The 20,049-nt window shown below is 40.5% G+C and overlaps 1 protein-coding gene across 5 annotated transcripts in view; it reads left to right on the plus strand.

Moving 5' to 3' along the window:
* Positions 1-20,049, plus strand: part of ATP8A2 (ATPase phospholipid transporting 8A2) — a 787,448-nt gene that overhangs the window by 123,868 nt on the left and 643,531 nt on the right. For 4 of the 5 annotated variants that reach the window (XM_043998327.1, XM_043998326.1, XM_043998328.1 and 1 more), the window contains exon 2: positions 11,240-11,384. In XM_043998327.1, coding sequence (XP_043854262.1) covers positions 11,240-11,384 — 145 coding nt within the window. Of the gene's footprint in view, positions 1-10,869; positions 10,885-11,239; positions 11,385-20,049 lie in introns of those variants that run through there. The other variant, XM_043998330.1, reaches the window with a different exon arrangement.

Below are 20,049 nucleotides of genomic sequence, written 5' to 3' on the forward strand. Positions count from 1 at the left end.
GTTTGTAGTTTTCCTGACCTCTGCCTAACCACCCCCCCCCCAGCAGAATATTTGGCTTAGAGGAAACACTAAAATATCGTTCAGTGATGGTAAAAACAGATACATAAGGAACTTCCATACCTTCCTGTTTCATTTACAGGGTAATATCCAGTTTGCTTAACCTACCAAACTTGTCTTCAAACTTCATTTTCAGTCTTATTTTCCACTAGTACCTAGTAGTACTAATTTATTGCTTTAGCCAGATAGGGATATTCTCTATCTTGTGATCTGCTGTGTAGTTTCTCCCTCTCTTCTTCTTTTGCTTATGTTGGTCCCTTCAACTTTTACTAATATTTGGTTCTTTTCTTCCTCTCAAGCTACTTAAATAATTTGTAGATCAAATCCTCCCTTTTCTGTAAAGCCTTCCAATCAATAAATAAACATTTATTTAGCACCTGTTATGTGAAAAAGTATGCCAAGCACTGTGCTAAGCTCTGGGGATACAAAAAGGAGGCAAAAGACTGTCCCTGCTCTCAAGGAGCTTATCCTAGCTTCTATATTTGGGCTGGAAAGAATCTCCTATGGTATGGTATATTGGTAACAATGGGAATATTTAGCCTAGAAAAAAGACTTGGGGTGGTTGGGGTGGAGAACAGAGTGTATGATGGCTATTTTGGGGTTTTTGAAGGGCTATCATGTGGAAAAAGGAATGATATTTGTTCTAGCCTGATGGCAGAAATTGGGCCAATACAGGGAGGTTACTAAGGTAGTTTTTGGCTCCAATAGAGCTTTCCAAAAGATAAATGGACTGCCTCAGCTAAGTGGAGGGCTTCTCTGTTCTTGGGGGTCTCTGGGTAGAGAATGGGTGACCATTTGTCAGGTGTGTGGTATAGGGAGCCCCTCTAGTAGGCATAAGAATTACCATTGAACTATGGTCGTCTTTTCAACTGTATTTACCTTTTTTCTATTACCATGTCATAACCTCCTTGAACATATGTCTCCTCTGTCCTTTTCTGTGACTGTGCGTGGCATAGGAATCAGCCAAACAGTAGGTCTTAAATAAGTATTAATTTATACCTATCAGTGTTAAATGTAAGCATGGTAAGAAGTTAACTTTAGACCTGTGTTTCAAGTTTGATCTTGCAGTTTCAAGATTTATTTTTCCTTAATACGTTCACAACCATTGTCATGGAAACTTAGCTTACCCTTGTTCCTTATTTTTTTTTTCATTAATAACTCTTAAGCTTTGTTTCTTTTCCAAGCTCTTATCTTTATATTTGTAAAGCACTTAGCATGGTGCCTGTCACAGAGTAGGTGCTATACAAATGTTGGCTATTATTATTATTACTATTATTAATTATTATTATTATTACCTGCCTAACCAATATTCTGTGTCAGGGCTCATAGTAAAACCTCAGTAGTCAATCCCAGGATGATATCCTAGGTTACTATACTGGGATATTGACATATGGACATACATACATACATACATACTCAGTGCTTTGACGTCTGTATTTCTTTCTTCCCTTATTAAATGTCAGAACCTATCCCTGAAGTCTTGCTCCTTCCTCTTCCAGGTGTAGCTGCCTAGTGTAGTTTATTTCTTCCCATCCTGGTAGCTTGAAGTGATAAAGCTTGTAACTGAACCAGACCTTCTCTCACAAAAAAGTACATGTTGCCATACTGTTGGTACCTTTTTCTGATTTACCTTCTATCAATTTGGATTTGGAACTTTTTTTTACCTTGTTTTGCATTTAATAACTGTTTGCCTGTTAAACTGAGACCTGCTTAGCTGAATTCCTTTCCTTCTGCCTAGACCTGACTTTTGAAAATTACACATGCTCATTAATTCTTAGCTACTCATACACCTGACTTCATCTCTGCTTTGGTAACTGGGTGTCTCATGTGATTATTAGGTTCTACTGATATTGGCTTCTAATTAGGAATCCTAGCACCATTGACATTCACGGAACCATGGAAACCTGTGAGTTTTGATGCTTGGATTGGTAAGGATCTGGTTTCAAAGACTAAACTCCATTCTCAGCATTTAATTTTTTAAAAAGTATAGGCGCCTGTCAGCATATATTTGGATGCCTACTGTATGCAAGAACACTGTATCCTGAATGTCCTGTCTCTATCTCTTATTTCTCCACTCTGTCTCCCCATGACCCCAAAAAAGGACGAGAGAGCTTTGTCATTTCTGCAGCAAAATGAAATCCTGTTTCATCAATATCACCGTTTTGCTTTGCCAGTCATTATTTCCTTAAAATACTGGGGTAAAAGCAGCACAGATGCAGTATCTGGAGAGATGGCGTTTGGGAAAGTTGATGCATGGTATGGTCTTAGACCTTGTTTTTCATAGTAAAGCTAGAATTACTGTGGTATTTTGCATTTGCACAGCAAATTAATGAAAAATATCCTGATTCTCATCTCTAAGGGCTCTTTTAAGGCCAGCTTTCATTGGTTGAGGATGTGGGAGAACTCAGGCTTCAAGCTGGGGGAACTGTTTTGGAAATGTCAGGGTCTCTATTGCTTCCTTTCCAAAGGTGCCTGGGATAATTGCCTCATTGTCTTGGGCCCTGGCTTCAATAGATTTTAAGGGATGTCCAGTCATCAAGTACATAGATGATAGGGCTACTTCTTCTGTGGAGTTCAAGAAAAAAAATGAAAACAAAATTAGTTCAAACTTAAGTAAGAGGGATTTAGGTTAAATATAATAAATCCTATTTGATGTGAACATCTGAATGGGTTTCTGAGGAAAAGTTTTATTCCTTGGAGATTTAATGCCTACTGTTTGACTCATTAGTGTGCTAGGCACAGTGAGGTATACAAAGGAGAAATGTGTTTAAGGAGTTTTTAACCTAGTAAAAGAAACAAGGTGTAAGCACAAGGGAAAAGGCAACCATGGAGCAGTAATCTAACCCTAAGAGGAGCAGTGCTGTCTGTACCACAGACCTAACAAGTGGTCAGCCATTTTCTGCCTAGTGACCTCCAAGGACAAAGAACCCATTTTACTTTTGGAGAGCTCTAGTGGTTAGGAAACTTTTCTTTATCTCTAGCTAAAATTTACCTATGCAGCTTTTGTGTTCTGCTTTTGGGAAGAGATCTGCAAGTGTAGGAAATGTTGAAGAAAAAACACACCATTAATACTGTATTCTACAAGGACAGCTAGGTGGCACATTGGATAGAGTACTAAGCTTGGAGTCAGGAAAGATCTGAGTTCAAATCTAGAAGTGTCTGAACACTTCCTAGCTGTGTACAATGGTAGAAGGTGAAAGGGAGAGGTAGAATGGACTAAGTTATCTCACATAAAAGGTGGGAAAAGAACTTTTATAGTAGAGTGGAAATGGAGGAAGCAGGGGGGAGCACTTGAATCATACTATCATTGGATTTGGCTCAAAGAGGGACTAACATACACATTCAATTGGATATAGAAAGCTTTTTTACCCTACAGGAAAGTAGGAAGGGAAGGGGATAAGAAAGGGAGGGTGGTGCTGATAGAAGGGAAGGACAATTGGAGGAGGCAGGAGTCAGAAGCAAAACGCTTTTGAGGAAGAATAGGGTTAGGCCTTGAGAGTAGATAACTGAGATGGTGGTAATAGAATTAAATGAAACTAGAAAGTAAGAGGAGGTGCAGTTTTGAGGAAAAGAATTTAAGTTTTGTATGTGTTGAGTTTGAGGTGTCAATGGGACACTGAGGTGGAATTGCCAAGCAGACATTTGGAAGGAAAGAAACAAAAGTCCAGGAGAGTATGGCTAACTGCATAGATTAATTATTAAACTAGGTACATAGGAGTCATATGTATAAAGATGTTAATTGAACAAATTGGAAGCAGATGAAGTCCCCAAAAGAGAGATTATAGAGGTTGAAGAGGACCCAGGGCAGACTTGGAAAACACTTAAGGAGCTACAGAAAGATGAACAAGTGAAGGAGAAGCAGAAAGAGCAGTCAGACACATTTGGAGTGGGAGCAGAGAGAACCAGGGAGGTGAGAAATGTTTTTGAAGCCCAGTTAGAGTATTCAGAAGGGAGAGAGCAGTCAACTGAGTAAATGCAATCCTTCATATTTGTTCAATTTCACTTAGAAGAAATACTTGTTGACTACCTGACTGCTGACTGTGTGCAAGACATCCTGTTATCTCTAGGGGTACAATTTGTGTGTGTGGGCTGGGGGGCAATGAGGGTTAAGTGACTTCCCCAGGGTCACATAGCTAGTAAGTGTCAAGTGTCTGAGGGTGGATTTGAATTCAGGTCCTCCTGAATCCAGGGCTGGTGCTTTATCCACTATGCCAACTAGCTGCCCCCAGGGATATAATATGCCTAAAGGATTTTTTTCCAGTCATATCTCCATCTGCCTTTTAGGCATCTCAAACTGTAGATGACTCAAGTACAACTTGACTAAAACTAAACTAATTTTCTTTCCCCCCTTCCTAACTTCCATATTACTGTTGTGGATATTACCATCCTCCCAGTCACCCAGGCTTACACCCTGGATATTCATCCCCAACTACTCATTTCTTTTCTCACCCTCCTCTACCCATATCCAGTCAGTGGTTGAATCCTGTGGTTTTTGCCTTCAGATGACCTCTTACACACTCATTCCTCTACTTTGATGCTGCCACCACCTTGGTGCAGGTCCACATCACTTCACACCTGGGCTATTTATTACAAGAGTTTGCTAGTTGGCCTCCCTGCCCGGGACCCTCACCCCCACACAGTATTATACACAGCTTTAGGGCAATAGGTGAGGCTTCTCAGCTACTCTCCTTATTTCATAGAAATGTATCTGGTGATTTGGGGAAGGAGAGAGAACATTGTCTAACTTTGGAATTACTTTGGTTTCACCTTGGATCAGGTGACTAGAGCAGAGGCTTCCCTTTGAGAATGGTTCTGCACAACCCTGCAGACTCATTTCTTTGCCATCTAAGATGACTCTCCTTGTTGTTTTAGGAGAGAACCCCTTCAGGGTTTACATGCCCAGTTCACACTTCTATTAACCAATTGGGTTTTGAGAGGGGTGACTGTTACTACTTCAAAGATTGTAGGGGTAACCTGGGTGGCTATCCTTTTTTTTTTTTTTTTTTTGGTGGGGCAATGAGGGTTAAGTGACTTGCCCAGGGTCACACAGCTAGTAAGTGGCTATCCTTTTAAATTTTAGTTCTCAAGCCCAAACAGATGTGCTTCCCCTTAATCAGCCAGTAGGTTCAGTTTAGTGGCAAATATCTACCAAGTCAGTTGAAACTGGATCACTTGAGTTCAAGAGTTCTGAGCGGCAGTAAGGCTAAGGTGATTGAATGTTCACCCTAAGTCCAGCACCAACATGGTGAGCCTCTGGAGGGGGGTAGAAGGGGTTACCATCTTGCTTAAAGAAGGGTGAACAGTCCTAGTTTGGAAATGGGGCTGGTCAAAGCTTCTATGTAGATCAATAGTGGGATCACAACTCTACCTCATCACTCCCTTCTGTCTCTTTGATTGTAGGATTGGTTAGACCTCCTCATTTCTCATCTGACTGTACTATATTAGGACTTCTGACTTCTCCACCATAGTCTAGAGTTGGGTCCCCCCACCCTTTATTTATAGCTTCCTTTTGTGTATTGTTTTCCCTTATTAGTTTGTAAATTCTTCCAGGGAAGGAACTATCTCCCCCCCCCCATATTTGGATCCCCATTGCTTAGCACAGTGCCTGTCACATATTAGTTGCCAGTAAGGATGGCACAGTATATAGAGTGGTGGTCCTGGAGTTAGGAAAACCTGTGTTCAAATCTGACCTCACACCCTTACTAGCTATGTGATTCTGGGCAAATCATTTAACCCTGTTTGCCTTGGTTCCTCATCTGTAAAATGACCTAGAGAAGGGAACATCAAACCACTACAGTATATTTGCCAAGAAAACCCAAGATGGGGTGATGAAGAATCAGACAAGACTGAAAAACAATAGTCAAAAATAAATTGTTATTGATTGATCAGACTGTGAATAGCTACTAGATTTCCAGCCTGGTGAAATAGGGAGACCCAGTCTCTAAATAAATAAATACAAAACAAGACAAGCCAGTAGACTTAGATCTCTGACAAAGGTATTCACTCAGATGGCTTAGCAACTTCAGTAATTACAGATCATTTTCCCTTAACCCCAGGGGTACACTTTCCAACAAATAGACCCAGAATACAGAAGAGGGAAGAATGGGCAAGAACTCAGAGTACAATAGTTGTTGGGCACAAGTGTAAGGGATAGAATCTGAATCATAGGACCTTGAAGTCCCTTCTCCAGAGGATTCTCACAAAATTTGGTGTGTCACTCCCTGCTGTCCTGGTAGCTTATCTGGGCTCCCTCCTAGGATTCGATGTCTTAATCTGTTTGGACTAATCTGCTAAAGCAGGCCAGGTAGGTCACTTGGTGACTATATGGATTTCTCACTGGACTCTTGATTGCAAGACTGGGTAGAGAAGGATGCTTTACTTCTGGGCAGCTGCTGGTGGACAGGTGAGGCCATGCAGGTGTCTCTTTACAGCGGGTTGCTCTTCCGATCTCCTGTAATCACCTTATTTCTGAGGCTATTTATCTCCTCCAGGCTGGAGAAGGGGGAGGGGTTTGCTCTTCCTTTCTACAAATTCTTCTTCACTTACTTAGAAGCCTTTTCCTTTGGTAGATCACTCCATGTTTCCTTAGGGCTTTTAGTTATTGCTATTGCTATTATTATTATTATTATTATTATTATTCCTTCCAAACTCTTCTAAGAATCTTATAGGTAGAAAAATGGTTTGGGGACTAAGGTATGAATATAGTCTTTGCTTAAAGGGGTGCCTTCGTTGTCTTGCTGGCCTCTACATATGTAATTATGGTATTTAAACCTTATACTTTGTAGGGTAGGAAATGTCTATTTTGGGAAAGATTTTTCTTTACTGTTAATTGTCTGTCTTTTTTAGCCTCTGCAGCTCTTTAATTCTTACCAAAGTCTCACTAGGTCATCTTACTACAACATAACTTTTTTTCCTTAGATGGAGGACATACTATTATCCCCTGTATGTATCCTTTGTACATAGTTGTTTGCATGTTGTTTTTCCCCTTAGACTGTGAGATCTTTAAAATCATGGACTGTCTTTGGCTTTTCTTTATATCTTCAGTTCTTAGTATAGTGCACACATTGTAGCATCCTTAATAAATAAGGAAGTCAGCCAGTTTGATTAGACCATAAGTGGGTGAAAAGGGGAGAAAACCATCCTGATTATGGGAAGGAGGGTAGATTGGAGCTAAAGGGCAGATTTGGTGCCAGTTTTGATTTAGAGGATGAAAGAGAAAAATTACTGCAGAGTTGATTTGACAGTTTCACACTTGTAATTGGGAGAATGGTATAATATTGACTAAATTAGGGGGGTAGCAATTGGAAAGTAGAGATGGTTTGGGGCCTCAGACAGAAGAAATATGTTTGGTTTGAGGTATTGCTTCTGTTTCCTTGATGGCAAGATCTCCAAATGTCCTTTCCTTTTTTCATACTAATCTACTGTCCAACAAGCTTTTGAGATCCTTTTTGTAGGAGGAAAAAGGAATGGAAAGGAAAGCATTGATGCACATTTACTTTGATTTTACCTTCCTCTTTTGTAGGCATGTGTATGTGTATGCGTGCACACATCTATTCTCACTGTAAATGCAGATTGATGTTACACCAACCAATACATGCATACAAAATAAAAGCATTGTTCAGGGTTACAATGTAGAGATTTCTTACTTGTTCTAGTAAAGCCTATGACACTTACACCTTAACAGCCACATTGTGCTAGCATTATGAGTGAGAAAGGGGTTTTATATTTATGTTACACTGTCTTTAAACAAAGATAAGATACCAAAAATATTCGTAAGTTGTCTTTTCAAATACACCTCTAATTTCTTGAATAAGGAGAATTGATGGGGGCAGGCTGGAGAAGTGGCTCTGAGATAGTAAGTTGATTTATGCCTTGAAGGAGAAAAGATAATCCTGGGGCAGCTGGGTGGCACAATGGATAAAGCACCGGCCTTGGATTCAGAAGGACCTGGGTTCAAATGTGACCTCAGACACTTGACACTTACTAGCTGTGTGACCCTGAGCAAGTCACTTAACCCTCGTTTCCCTGAAAAAAAAATAATCCTGACATAGCTTGTTCTGTTCCTACCTTAGGGCTCCTGGTAAAGGCTCTGGTCTATAACATTCCTAGATGGGATAGTTGTAGAATTTCTTAACCAGTGATAAGGGGAAGAAATCAACTAAGTGACCTGAAAGACTGTCACATTTCATTGATTTTTAGAGCTAGGAGGATCTTGAATCACCCAGTCCAACCCTCTCCTTTTATAAACATGAAGAAGAGACTGGCCCTCAGTTTCTTCATCATGTCTACAGAGGGTAGAATGCCTTGTTCAGCCTCTTACAGGGACTAAATGACAGAGTTGCTATTCAAAACCAGAGAAGGAAGCATCAGAAGGTACTACTATTGAACATCTTCAAGGGCTTATAGCTTTAGTGACTGACACATGTAGGTAATAAGGATTTATTACTAGTAGAGCATGTTATTTGAAGATTAAAGTACAGATAATTTCCTTGTGCAAATCTTTGCTTTGTTGTTTTGTTTTGTTTTTTCCCTGAGAATTGGAAGGGGATTTCTCAGATGGATCTGAATGAGTGAAAATATTGCTAAAAGGCCATGATTTCTATTGGCTTCGTTTTATCATGTTTCTGATATAGCTGTCTTAAGAATGGTTTCCGGGGGCAGCTAGGTGGTGCAGTGGTAAAGCACTGGCCCTGGACTCGGGAGTACATGGGTTCAAATCCAGCCTCAGACACTTGACACTAGCTGTGTGACCCTGGGCAAGTCACTTGACCCCCATTGCCCTGCCAAGAAAAAAAAAAGAATAGTTTCTGGAGATTGGTACCTCAGAGCCACGTGCTTTGTTCCATACCTATCTCCCCATGAGAAGTCCAAGGATTTCTTTCATGGTTTCCCTCCCCTCCCTTCCCTTCCCTTGCCCCTAAATAAACCACCATCTGATTCTTAAAAAAAAAAAAAAAAGAATGGTTTCCTAAATAAAGTGCTATGCACCCAGTGAATTTTTAGTAAAGGTTAATAAACCAATTGAATTTTCGGATTTCTTTTCTTATTCTAAAGGAAATAGTGTTAGGGAATTCCTTAAACAAAAGGTCTTAGGATCCTCTTACAGAGTAATTATGCCCATCATGGACCCAGTTTTGACTGGAGGTCAATAAATGAAGAGACAAGATAAAAAGTTTAGCTTCAGGTGATGGGCAATTTTCAGGCAGATAGCAACTCCCAGAACAAAGGGAGATACACATAGAACAGGGTTTTACAGAAGCTTAGGGTGACAGTACCAGAGGCAAAAGGAACCTATCAGGTCAGGCTGCTTAGCAACTTTATTTGGGAGGTTGAATAATAGGGATAGGATGTTGGGTGATTTTAGGGAGAATGTGTTAATTTAGGGATTAGAACTATTAATCTTGGGGTCTTGAGAGTACCAAAGATTAGGTTTGTCCCAGTAGGATATGGAATTTCTTTGAGGTTAGTCTGAACAGAATATCCTGGTGGGGCAGAAAATCTCTGTGATAGTGGAAGCCACCTACAAGATAGAAATCCTTGTCCTTGACACTCTGAGAGTCTATGTAACCCAGTAGCTGCTTCTTTGATTTCTAAGGTTACTTGTTCTGGGGAGATGTTTTCCCTAAACTAACAGTCAACCTCCTCCACAATAGTTCCTGATAATTTCTCCAAATTTAATATTTCCTACATTTCCTACATATATGTGGTATACTCTATAGGAAGAGACATCTCTTCCCAAGGACTTGTCATTTTCCGGAATGATACGAGACAGGTTATTTACCGATATGGTAGATATACATGACTGGCTGCCATAGGGTGTAGATTATTGCTTTTAAATACCTAAGGAAACTAAAATGAGTCTTCATGCAAGATGTTGTAGTCCTATGGTTTTGTCATCCCACACAAAAAAATTCATCCTGAGTAGGCACTTCTTAAGGAAGTTGATGAGATATTTCTATGTTGGGGGGGGTACAACTAGGACTGGGGCAGGTGAATAGTGAAAGTAAAAAGACTTCTTCCTGACACTTGGGACGGAATCTTTAGTTTTCTCAGATTAGAGATCGATAAGACCTGCTATTGACTTCCTTTCTTACCTATTTACCTTTACATAAATGTTAATTCTGAAACAGGTTATATAGGGGTGAAAAAATAATCATAAAGGAAGGGTCAAGTTTGTGTTGTATCCAAAGAAAGGATAATTAACGCAATAAAAGGCCGTGAATCTGGGAATGGGCTGGATTGTTTCACGTTGCCAGGCAAACTCGGGAAGAGACTGTCCTTAGGACCAAGGAATGGGGAATCCTCCCTGGTGCGGGGGATGTGCAAACCGTAGCACACTTGTAGAAGATTCTCTGCGCTAGAGCTGCTTGCGTTATCCAGTAGGGCTTATTCTTAAAGCTACTGAAGACTAATTTGTGCCATCCATTGCTTGCAAGCAAAATCCTTTTGCATCTCTCCATCAAAATGAAACACAATTATTCTGCCCCGCCCGTGTCCGCCCCTCGGATAGAGGCGGCTGCACCCCCAATCTCCCTAAATCCCGACGGGTGAGAATTTGTCTTTTTCTACCTTATTACCAAACTGGGTTCTGTGTTGCCGGGACTTGGGGTTGCCAAAGAACAATAGCCTCGGTGCTCAGCGGTCCTCCCTTCCCTCAGCCCAGCCCAAGCCTGGCCTTGGATTTGGCACTTTCCTTGCATCAGACAGAAGCTGCCCCAAGCTCCTGCGGGCGGCGGGGCCTGCTGCCCTGCCCTCTGCTCCTCCTCGGCACGCTCCGCTCCAGTGCCTAAACGCAGCGATGCCAGGGTTCCGGGGAGGGGGTAGGTGGTAGGTGGTGGAGCGAGCGCCTGCGCCAGCCCCAGTTAGGGCGGGAGGGCGGGCGACGGGCTTAGGGGTGGGAGGAAGGGACGGCCACCGCTGCTGCCACCTCTGTGCCCTGCTGCTCTGCTGGAGTCTAAGCCTGGGGAGGGGGAGGAGACAGGGAGGGAGGGGGAGGAGCTGGGAGCAGCAGCAGCAGCAGTCTCCAGGGAGGGGATAGGTACATAGGCGGGACCTGGGCATCGTGCTGAGAGCATCCTTCCCCCAGCTCCGTCCCCAGCAGCTGCCAGTGTTTGCTCGCCTCTTGCCTGGTTCCTGACTTCTTTTGTGTTCTTTCCTGCCCTGTCTCTGTCGCTTGCTGCAGGACCTGTTTATACCACCTCCAGCTACAAGAAAGCAGATGATGAGATGTCCGGGACCGCGTCCACTGCGGACCTGGAGGATACACCCACTCGCACCATTTACTTCAATCAGCCCCAGCAGACCAAGTTCCACGACAACCGGGTCAGGTAAGAAAATCACGCAATTGGGAGGAGGAGCAAGAAGAAACCCTTCGTGCACGCACAGTTAGGATGCTGGTGCTGTTTCTTTCCAGCGACTCCCCCAAACAACAACAAACAACCCTACAAAAAACAGTTGCAGTCAATGGACCTCTCCGGTTTGGAATACTTGCTCTCCTAAACCCAGTATCCCTTTCCTCTTTTGCTCAGGTGATCCTTCAAGCCCTCATAGTTCCTGGAAGCCTGAGCAAAGGCTCCCCCTCCCCTTCTAAGAGAGGGATCCTTTCTCATCCCAAGGCCCTCACCCAGGGGATCCCCTTGAACCTATTTGTGAGTGGCACTGTGTAGCCAACTGCTAGATGACATTTCTTGTTTAGAGACTACACTGGCATCCTTTTTTTTTTTTTTTAAAAGAACTGACATGCTTCATAAAGCTTTATTACCCAAACATTGTATCTGGCAATTAATTAGTCAAACAGACTGTCATGAGAAACACCTGGTTTTCACTTAGAGTAATGAGAACTAACTTTGCCCAGATGTTACTACCAGCTTTTCTGACATTAGTGTTTAAACACAGAATTGCAGAATGTTAGCACTAGGAGGTGCTTTAGGGGTAATATCCAGTCCTCTCCTTTTACAGATAAGGAAACTGAGACTGGAGGAGGTGAAGTGATTTTTCAGAGATCATACTACAAGTTAGTAGGAACCTAGTACTAGAACCTTGGTCTCTGGCTTCTATAAAATATTCTTCCTTGAAGGGTCTGTTTAAAATATTCTACCATTTTTTTTATTAGGAGAAGAAAAATATTTTGACAGTTCTTAAAGAAAAATTATGTCAGCAACTGTCATAAGTGACAGAGTGAACAATGATATTAACATGTGGAGTGATGTCTTTCTTGATGAAGAAGAGCATTATTGGTGTCATAGATTTTCTTTTCAAACCTCAGATCAGCTAAATAGAATGATTAGTGTTGTTTTCAATGCAAGGATAGTTTAATATTACTGTTAGGAAAAGAACATGCTTTTCTTACCAATGTTTTCAGATTTGCTCTCTGACCACTGATGAACTGAGATGTGGTTTCTTTATGGTAGGCTGATTTGCTCCATTCATGCAGTAGTTTCCCAAACTGTTCATATCCCCAATTTCTATTTTAGAGGAAAGGCTTTCTTTCTGGGCTATCCTGTACCTGGCCTATGTTGATATACCTGTGATCTGTATTAATTTATACCTTTTGCTGTAACTTGTCTGAGTAAAGTAAAAAAAAAATCATAAAAATACTTTACAATGACAGGAATTGAACAGTTAGGATGTTTCTTTTTCTTTCAAGAGTTCAGTGTGCTGACATGTATTCTTTCTATTTGACTTCCAGAGTTTAGACTTTATTTGTGTTCTTATTTATTTTTGTCTTCAAAGGCTACAGAGAAAAATGTGACAGGAGAAGGGTGTCTTTCGTCAAGCTGACTTTGTGAAAAGGGTTCTCGTCTTTCATAACTTCTCTAAGATTGTAGTAAAGGAAGTTTAATTCCTGCAATCCATATTAGGACAAAATTGATTCTTTTTTGTCTCATTGCATCTTAATAGCAAAATTTTAAGAGGCTAATGTGTTGCATGGTTTCAGATCTGACATGGTGTGCATGCAAACTATAGAGAGCAGAACAGGAGTTCCTTCTCTACTCCTCCCTCGCTTCAGGGTTAAAACCCTTAATAAGTGATCTAAATTAGAATCAAATGAGCTGAACTTATTAATTATTAAATATTGTCTTATATATTCAAGTTCAATATATTCAAGTTTCATAGCATGTACTGTCAGCATAAAATTGACTCAAAATCGAATATTTAGGATCTTGACTATTTAAATGTAACTTGCTTTATGATCCAGGAGCCCAAACGTTCTTGACATACAACATATCTGTCAGTAGGAATGATAACCAGACTAATCATTTAACATTGGCCCTAAGAGGCTTATCATAATAGAATATCGTTTCATCAAGAATTACTTGCAAAACTTGCTTGTACTCTTAATGGTTATCAGAGGGAGGTAAATTATGGCATTTTTTACTACTGTAGTGACTTTGAAGCTTGCCTTTTTAAATTAAAGTTTTCGATCAGTTATTAGTAATTTTCAAGGCCCTTCCTTTTGGCCAGAAAGGTTTGTTAGAATCTAAAAAAAAAAGAAAAAAATGTGTATTTTTATAATTAAATTGAATATCATGATTTTAGTACTTTGTTTTTTTCTAAGACATCAGGACAATCACATCCCTCTGAGAAAGGACAATTTACCATAGAGAGAGAGAATCCCAGATTCTAGACCATTGTTATTTTCCCCCTACATATGATGAAAAATATTACACTATTTTTTTCTAGAGAGTAATACCAAGTAAATTGAGGTGGGTCAAAGTTATATAAAGAGACCTGCGATTTGGTTGGACATTGCTTAAGCATGGTTCTTGGTTTCTTACCCCTAACTCTTTACTGGCTTGACACATTATTGCCAGGAGGTTACCCTTTTGGTTCCACCAAGTATGGGTAGCCAGAGACTTGATTCAGAAAAGGATCAAGGTTGGAGATGTTTGCTCAGGTGACTGTGAAGTCAGGACACAAAGTAGGAGATGGAGAACAGGATAAACTTTCGGAAAGCAGGGGTAAATGAATGGGGGTTGACTCTGAGCTTATCCTAGGAATAAGCAATAATATCCTAGCTTTAGGAATCCTGGGAGGCAGGAAGGAGAAGGTTGTACTAAAACCCTTCATGAAGGAGACATACTTTGTCTGCTGTCTCTGATGGCACTGAAATGAAGAGCTTCACCCTAAGCTATTGTCTTTCCGGTAGCCTCTTAGCACTTTCCAATCAGTAGTGAAGTCCCCTAGGGGCAGCTAGGTTGTACAGTGGATAGTGCACTAGGTAGTGCAGAGGGCAGGGCCTCAAGCCAGGAAGACTCTTCTTCCTGAGTTCAGATTTGGCCTCAGATATTTAATCTAGAAGAATTGTGCTTTAACCCCCCTGTGACTATAGCAGTGAACCCTTTTTTGTTATATGAATAACCATTTCCTAATTTGATTTATAAAGCTAGTTTCACCCAAATTTGCTTATAGTAGAATATACCTATATTCAAAGTCAAGTTAAAAAACAACAACAAACCACAACTCATACATTGAGAAATCAGTATTCGTATAATCAAGAACTGGGCCTTGTGCCTAGACGTAGCCTTTCTATGTGATTGTAAACATCTAATTCTTGAAATGGGGCTTCAAAGCTATAATACGTCATTTTCACAGCTCTTTTGATATTGAATTCTTAAAAGCAAGATGGGAATGTAACCATATGCCTAGGTATTTAATGCATCATCTATTTCAAGTGGGAGTTTTCTCTAGCAAAAATAACTCAAGAGTTCAAGCAGCCAGTTACTAGAGCAGCAGCCAAATAGCATCAATAGGATTTTAATTCCAGAGGATACAAAAGCTTACTTCCTCAGGTAGTCTTATATGTAACTGAAGTAAAATTGTGATTGTCAGCAAAAGGTTGCCTTGAATTCACTAACTTTTAATTATAGTCATCTTCCTCTGTAAAGTAATGCCTATCTACAGGTTCTGAATTAATATTATACAAGGTCATAATTTTATTTTAGTGTATGTACAAGTTGTCCATGGGAAAACTGGGAATCTGGGAACCTGGTTTTTGAGAACATCTTTTCTGATATTACTGAGATGAGGTTTTTGCCTCTAAATAATAAAAGGGAACAAAATCCATCTTGGATGGGGATTATGTAAATTTATTTTACACTTGGAGGACCTGTGGCTTCATCTATCTGGCTATTAATTCCAGCCACACAGATCACATCCCCTCCATGCCTTAAAGGATGATTTTGACTTTCCATGCTCCCCTCCCAAAATTATCACTTGGTAGTTAACCTTCTATTGATAAGCCTCTCCAGATTTAGCTTGGTTGGGTATCACATGAGACTTACACACACAGTTCATTTTCAGGATCTTGACTCATTATCTTTTCCAACTTGGTAGGAGTGTCATTGACTACTTCATTGACATTGCTTGTTAAATCCATGACCATTTCTGTGTCATCCTGAAGCATTGGAGTAGAGGTCTTGTAGAAGAAAAATTTTAGCAGGAAGGATTATTGGGGTATATGATTTAATGCTTTGATCATTGCAAGTCAAGCTGTATTTGGTGATCATCACTCCTCCTGTTCTAACAGACTATAGGTACTTTGTAGGCAGTCCCAAGGTGTTTGTGGGGGGGGGGGGAGGTAGAGTTGGAAGAAAGAACATAATCTAACTTATAAGACATGCATTGAAAGTAAATCATCTACACTATCATCTACATTGCAAGTAAAAACTTCAGAGACCAAGAAGTTTGCTCTGGATAAAGTACGGAAGTCCTACATATTCCTGAGTATGAAACAGATATTTCCATAATTCAGAGCAAGGTGTGTGTGTGTGTGTGTGTGTGTGTGTGTGTAATTAAGTACCTCAAGGGTAAGAATTGTGTAAGGGCCAAATTTTAATTGGGGAGTGTTAGGTGGCTCGCTGCAATATTGGGGCAAGGAAGGAGATTAACAGCCTCTTTCAAAAACAGAACAGGGTTTATTGACAAGAACAAACTTAAAAACACAAGTAAGATTAGTAGAATTAAGGGAAAGGAAAAAAAACGAATGGGGGAAGGAAAACTATACACCCTGAATCACACCACCACCCAGGGTTCTGCAGAACACAGGACTGCAAAAGGCGAAACTCCTCCCTTCTCCTTACCAGCAACCCTGGGGTCCCAGGAAACAGGGAGGACAGACACACAGCCCCAAGCTAATTGTCCAGCAGCCCTGATTGACAGAATTAAGAAGCAACTCTACAACTGCCAGCCCCCCTTCAGCTTCCAGATGCTGGAGGTCACTTGACTGCCCTCACCTGGCTTCTAGTCATGGTGGGGCTGCACTCATTATAATTTGTCCAGGCCCATGCAGGTGTGTGGGTGCCTGCCAGAGCGAGGTCAGGGTGCACAGGGTTCCTAATATTAGGCAAAGATGGTGTCATAGAAACCTCAAATCACAATTAATTCTTTACATTTGCACCTTTTGAAAGTCTTTGTATCCCTCGTGACTATATTGTGCATATGGGTGCTTAACAAAGGTCTGTAGAATTGGTATGTTTTTTAAAAATTTCAGTTGAAAACATATACCTTTTTTAGAAAAATTATTTATAATAATCTCTAACTGTCTTATGAAGCAGCCCATACACTTTCACCCTTTCTCAGACAATTTGGCTTCTGAGGCAGACATGTTCATTATGTCTTCAACTCAAACACTGAGCACTCAATGAAAATGAATGCAGTGAGATCATTGTCATATTCCCTTTTATATAAATACCAACAAATGCCAGAGAACAAATACAAATCCTCCATGGAATCCTGCAAATAGCATTTTTAACCAATGCAATGAGATGACTAGGGTGGGAGAATACCTTCTGATTTACTAGGCTACTCAGATAAACTGACCTCCAAGATGAAGTACTGTCACATGGATTTTCTAGTTCAGTCATCTACTCTGCACTTGTGCTTATTGAGTTTTATTCTTCGAAGCTGAAAAGTAGGTTAGCCAATGTCCTATGTCAGATATTAGGCAATTATATCTTCCTACTGCTTGCAAAGAAAGGATAAAACTCTAAGAAATTAGAAAAATAGGGCTGTTTAAATTACTTATTTGCTTATCTTAAATGCCCCCAAAGACTGTGGTAAATATATGTTGAAGCTATCCAAGTGCAAGGACAAGTCATACTCACAATTGTGAGTAGGTTAAAATTTTTTTTTTAATTAACAAGCATTTCTTTTCCCTCCCTTCCACCAAACCCCACCCCACTAGGCTACCTCAAACCTTAACAAAACCATTGTAGAAATATGTGTAGTCAAGCAAGACAAATGCCTACATTGGTCATACCCCAAAATATATCTCATTCTGCATCTTGAATGTATCGCTTCTGCCAGGAAGCAAGTAGCATATTTCATCATCATTCCTCTGGGATCATGGTTGCTCATTGCTATGATAAGTGTTCTTTTTTTTTTTTTACAATGTTGTTATTGTATAATAGTATTCTAGTTTTGTTCACTTCATATCAATTAATGAGTCTTTCATTTTTTTTTAAACAATCCCTTTCACTGTTTCTTAAAGCACAGTTGTTATTCATTCTATTGCTATACCATGATTTGTTAATTCCCCAAAATAATAGGCACCACCTTGCTTTCCAGTTTTTGGCCACTATAAAAGAGGCTGTTATAAATATTTTCGTACACATGGATCCTTTTTCTCATTCTTCAGTGTAAATAAGTTAGGGGCAAGTTGGCACAGTGGATAGAGTGCTGGGCCTGCAGTCAGAAAGACCTGACTTTCAAATTCTGACACAGACACTTTGGCTATATGACCCTGGGCTAGTCATTTAACGTCTTTCTGCTTTACTTTCCTCAATTGTAATATGGATAAATATTTCCCAGGGGTTGTGAGACTCAAATGAGAATATTTATAAAGCACTTAGCACAGTTCCTGGCACACTATTAGGTACTTCTTAGGAATTTAATAAACTTCTTATTCTCTTCTCTTAGTTAAAATAATCAACTGGTCAGACTACTACATTGCTTAGTCTTTGCCTTCTTTCCTTTACCTTAACTGCTGTTGTCCATTGCCTCAGGGAGACCTTAATCACCACTTAGAAGGTCTTCTGTAATGGCTAGCATGATCTCAAAGGAGGTGTAATCTTAGAGCATTTTAGGTCTCTCAGAGGTATTGCCTTCTGGAGGAGCACCAGCAGTTGTGTGGGCTGAGATTGTGTCATGGTCTTTCCTCTTTCATGCTAACTCACGACTCTGAAGCAGTGGAGAGGAAGAGCCATCAGGCTGGAGGCTTTTAGGTTTTGAGATCACATTAGAATTGTTGTCCCTGGTTTCTAGTGGTGATTGGGATCTCAAATGATTGTATTCCCCATTAGCAAAACATGATAGGTTTTTAAATTCCACAAGGTGTTGGATAGTTCTGATGGTGGATGATCTCACAACCAATTCTTCTTTTGATTTCCCAAACCCTGGCAAGAACTAGTAAGAGGAAAATAGAGCTCTCTGGAGAGCCAGGACTGTGTAGTCCTGAAGAGACATAGCCTCTTCAGATGGATCTTCTGCCAAGCTCTTACTTTTATGCCACGTTCATATAAGTCCCCCATGGGGGGGGGGACTATGTCAGATCTATTCTGACATTAGGAAACATTGTGCAGGACATTGTGGTAGGATAATTTTTTTGGGGGGGGAGGTGTTTTGCCAGAATCTGGGATCAAACTAATAATTGATCATTCATAGATCTAAAGGTAGAAGGAACCCCAGGGGTCATGTGTTCCAACTCTTGTACCTTAAACATAAGGAAGCTGACACCCAGGATGCTCTGTTAATTCTGAAACAATTCTTTGCTGAATAACAACTCACAGGGCTTTATAATTAGCAAACTTGTTATAATACTTTTAATACAGTGAAGCGGTCAATGCAGGTATTATCCCCACTTTACAGATGAAAAAAGTGAGGCTTTAAGAGGTTCAGGGACTTGCTTCTACTTACATGCTTTCTCATTTCTGTTTGCTGTTATTCCTGAGGCTCTGCTACATGAGCTCTACGTTTATTATTCTGGACAGCTTTCTCCTCAGAATACTCTCAGAAATCCTTATTGCAAGTTGACCAGAAACCCTGGGGATTGACTGATTCCAGAAAAGCAAAAATCTCACTCAGAACAGATCTCCTAAATGAGACACCTAGGGTATATAGGAACTATCAACTTTCATCCTCAATTTCTATGTCGATGTTGTGTACTTTAGCCTCAGATAAGTAGTCAGTGGAAGAGTGAAAACTTCAGTGTTATTACTACTTAAAACCTTAGTGCTTAGGTCTAGCTAGCTTAGTTAAATGCAAAAAAAAAAAAATTCTCTTTCAATCTTCCAGCAGTTGGGAAAAGACATAACTGAATTACAGATAGCCCTGATCTGGGGGCTGAGGGCAAGGAGCATTGTTTAGCAATCCCACAGGGTAATTAAGGGAAACAGCCTGGTACAGTGTGTAGGGTGTTGCCTTTGGAATTAGAGGATCTGTGTTCAAATCTCAGCTTTGCTACTTCATACCTATGTGACCTTGAGTAGATAATTTCCTCTCTTTGGTATCACTTTCCTCAACTGACATATCTCACATCCGACCCCTTCTCTACATTCACACAGCTATCACCTTAGTTCAGTGCCTTAGTGCAATTTATCTCTCTCCCTAAAGTCTCTTACTACTCCCGTCCATCCTACGTTATCACTGCAAAGAAATTTTCCTTAAGTGCAGACCTGACCACGTGATGCCTGCATTCTAACAACTCCAGTGGCTTTCTATTGCCTCTGAGATAAAATACAGTCCTCCGTTTAGCTTTTAAAGCTCTATACAGGGGCAGCTAGGTGGCACAGTGGTACCGGCCCTGGATTCAGGAGGACCCGAGTTCAAATGTGACCTCAGACACTTAACACTTACTAGCTGTGTGACCCTGGGCAAGTCATTTAATCCCAATTGCCTCACCAAAAAAAAAAAAAGCTCTATACAACCTGACACCAGCTTATCTTTCCAGCCTCATTGCGCATTGTTCCTTTTGCACTCTGTGATCCAGTTAAA

Source organism: Dromiciops gliroides, chromosome 3 (assembly GCF_019393635.1).
Source record: "Dromiciops gliroides isolate mDroGli1 chromosome 3, mDroGli1.pri, whole genome shotgun sequence".
NCBI lineage: Eukaryota > Metazoa > Chordata > Mammalia > Microbiotheria > Microbiotheriidae > Dromiciops > Dromiciops gliroides.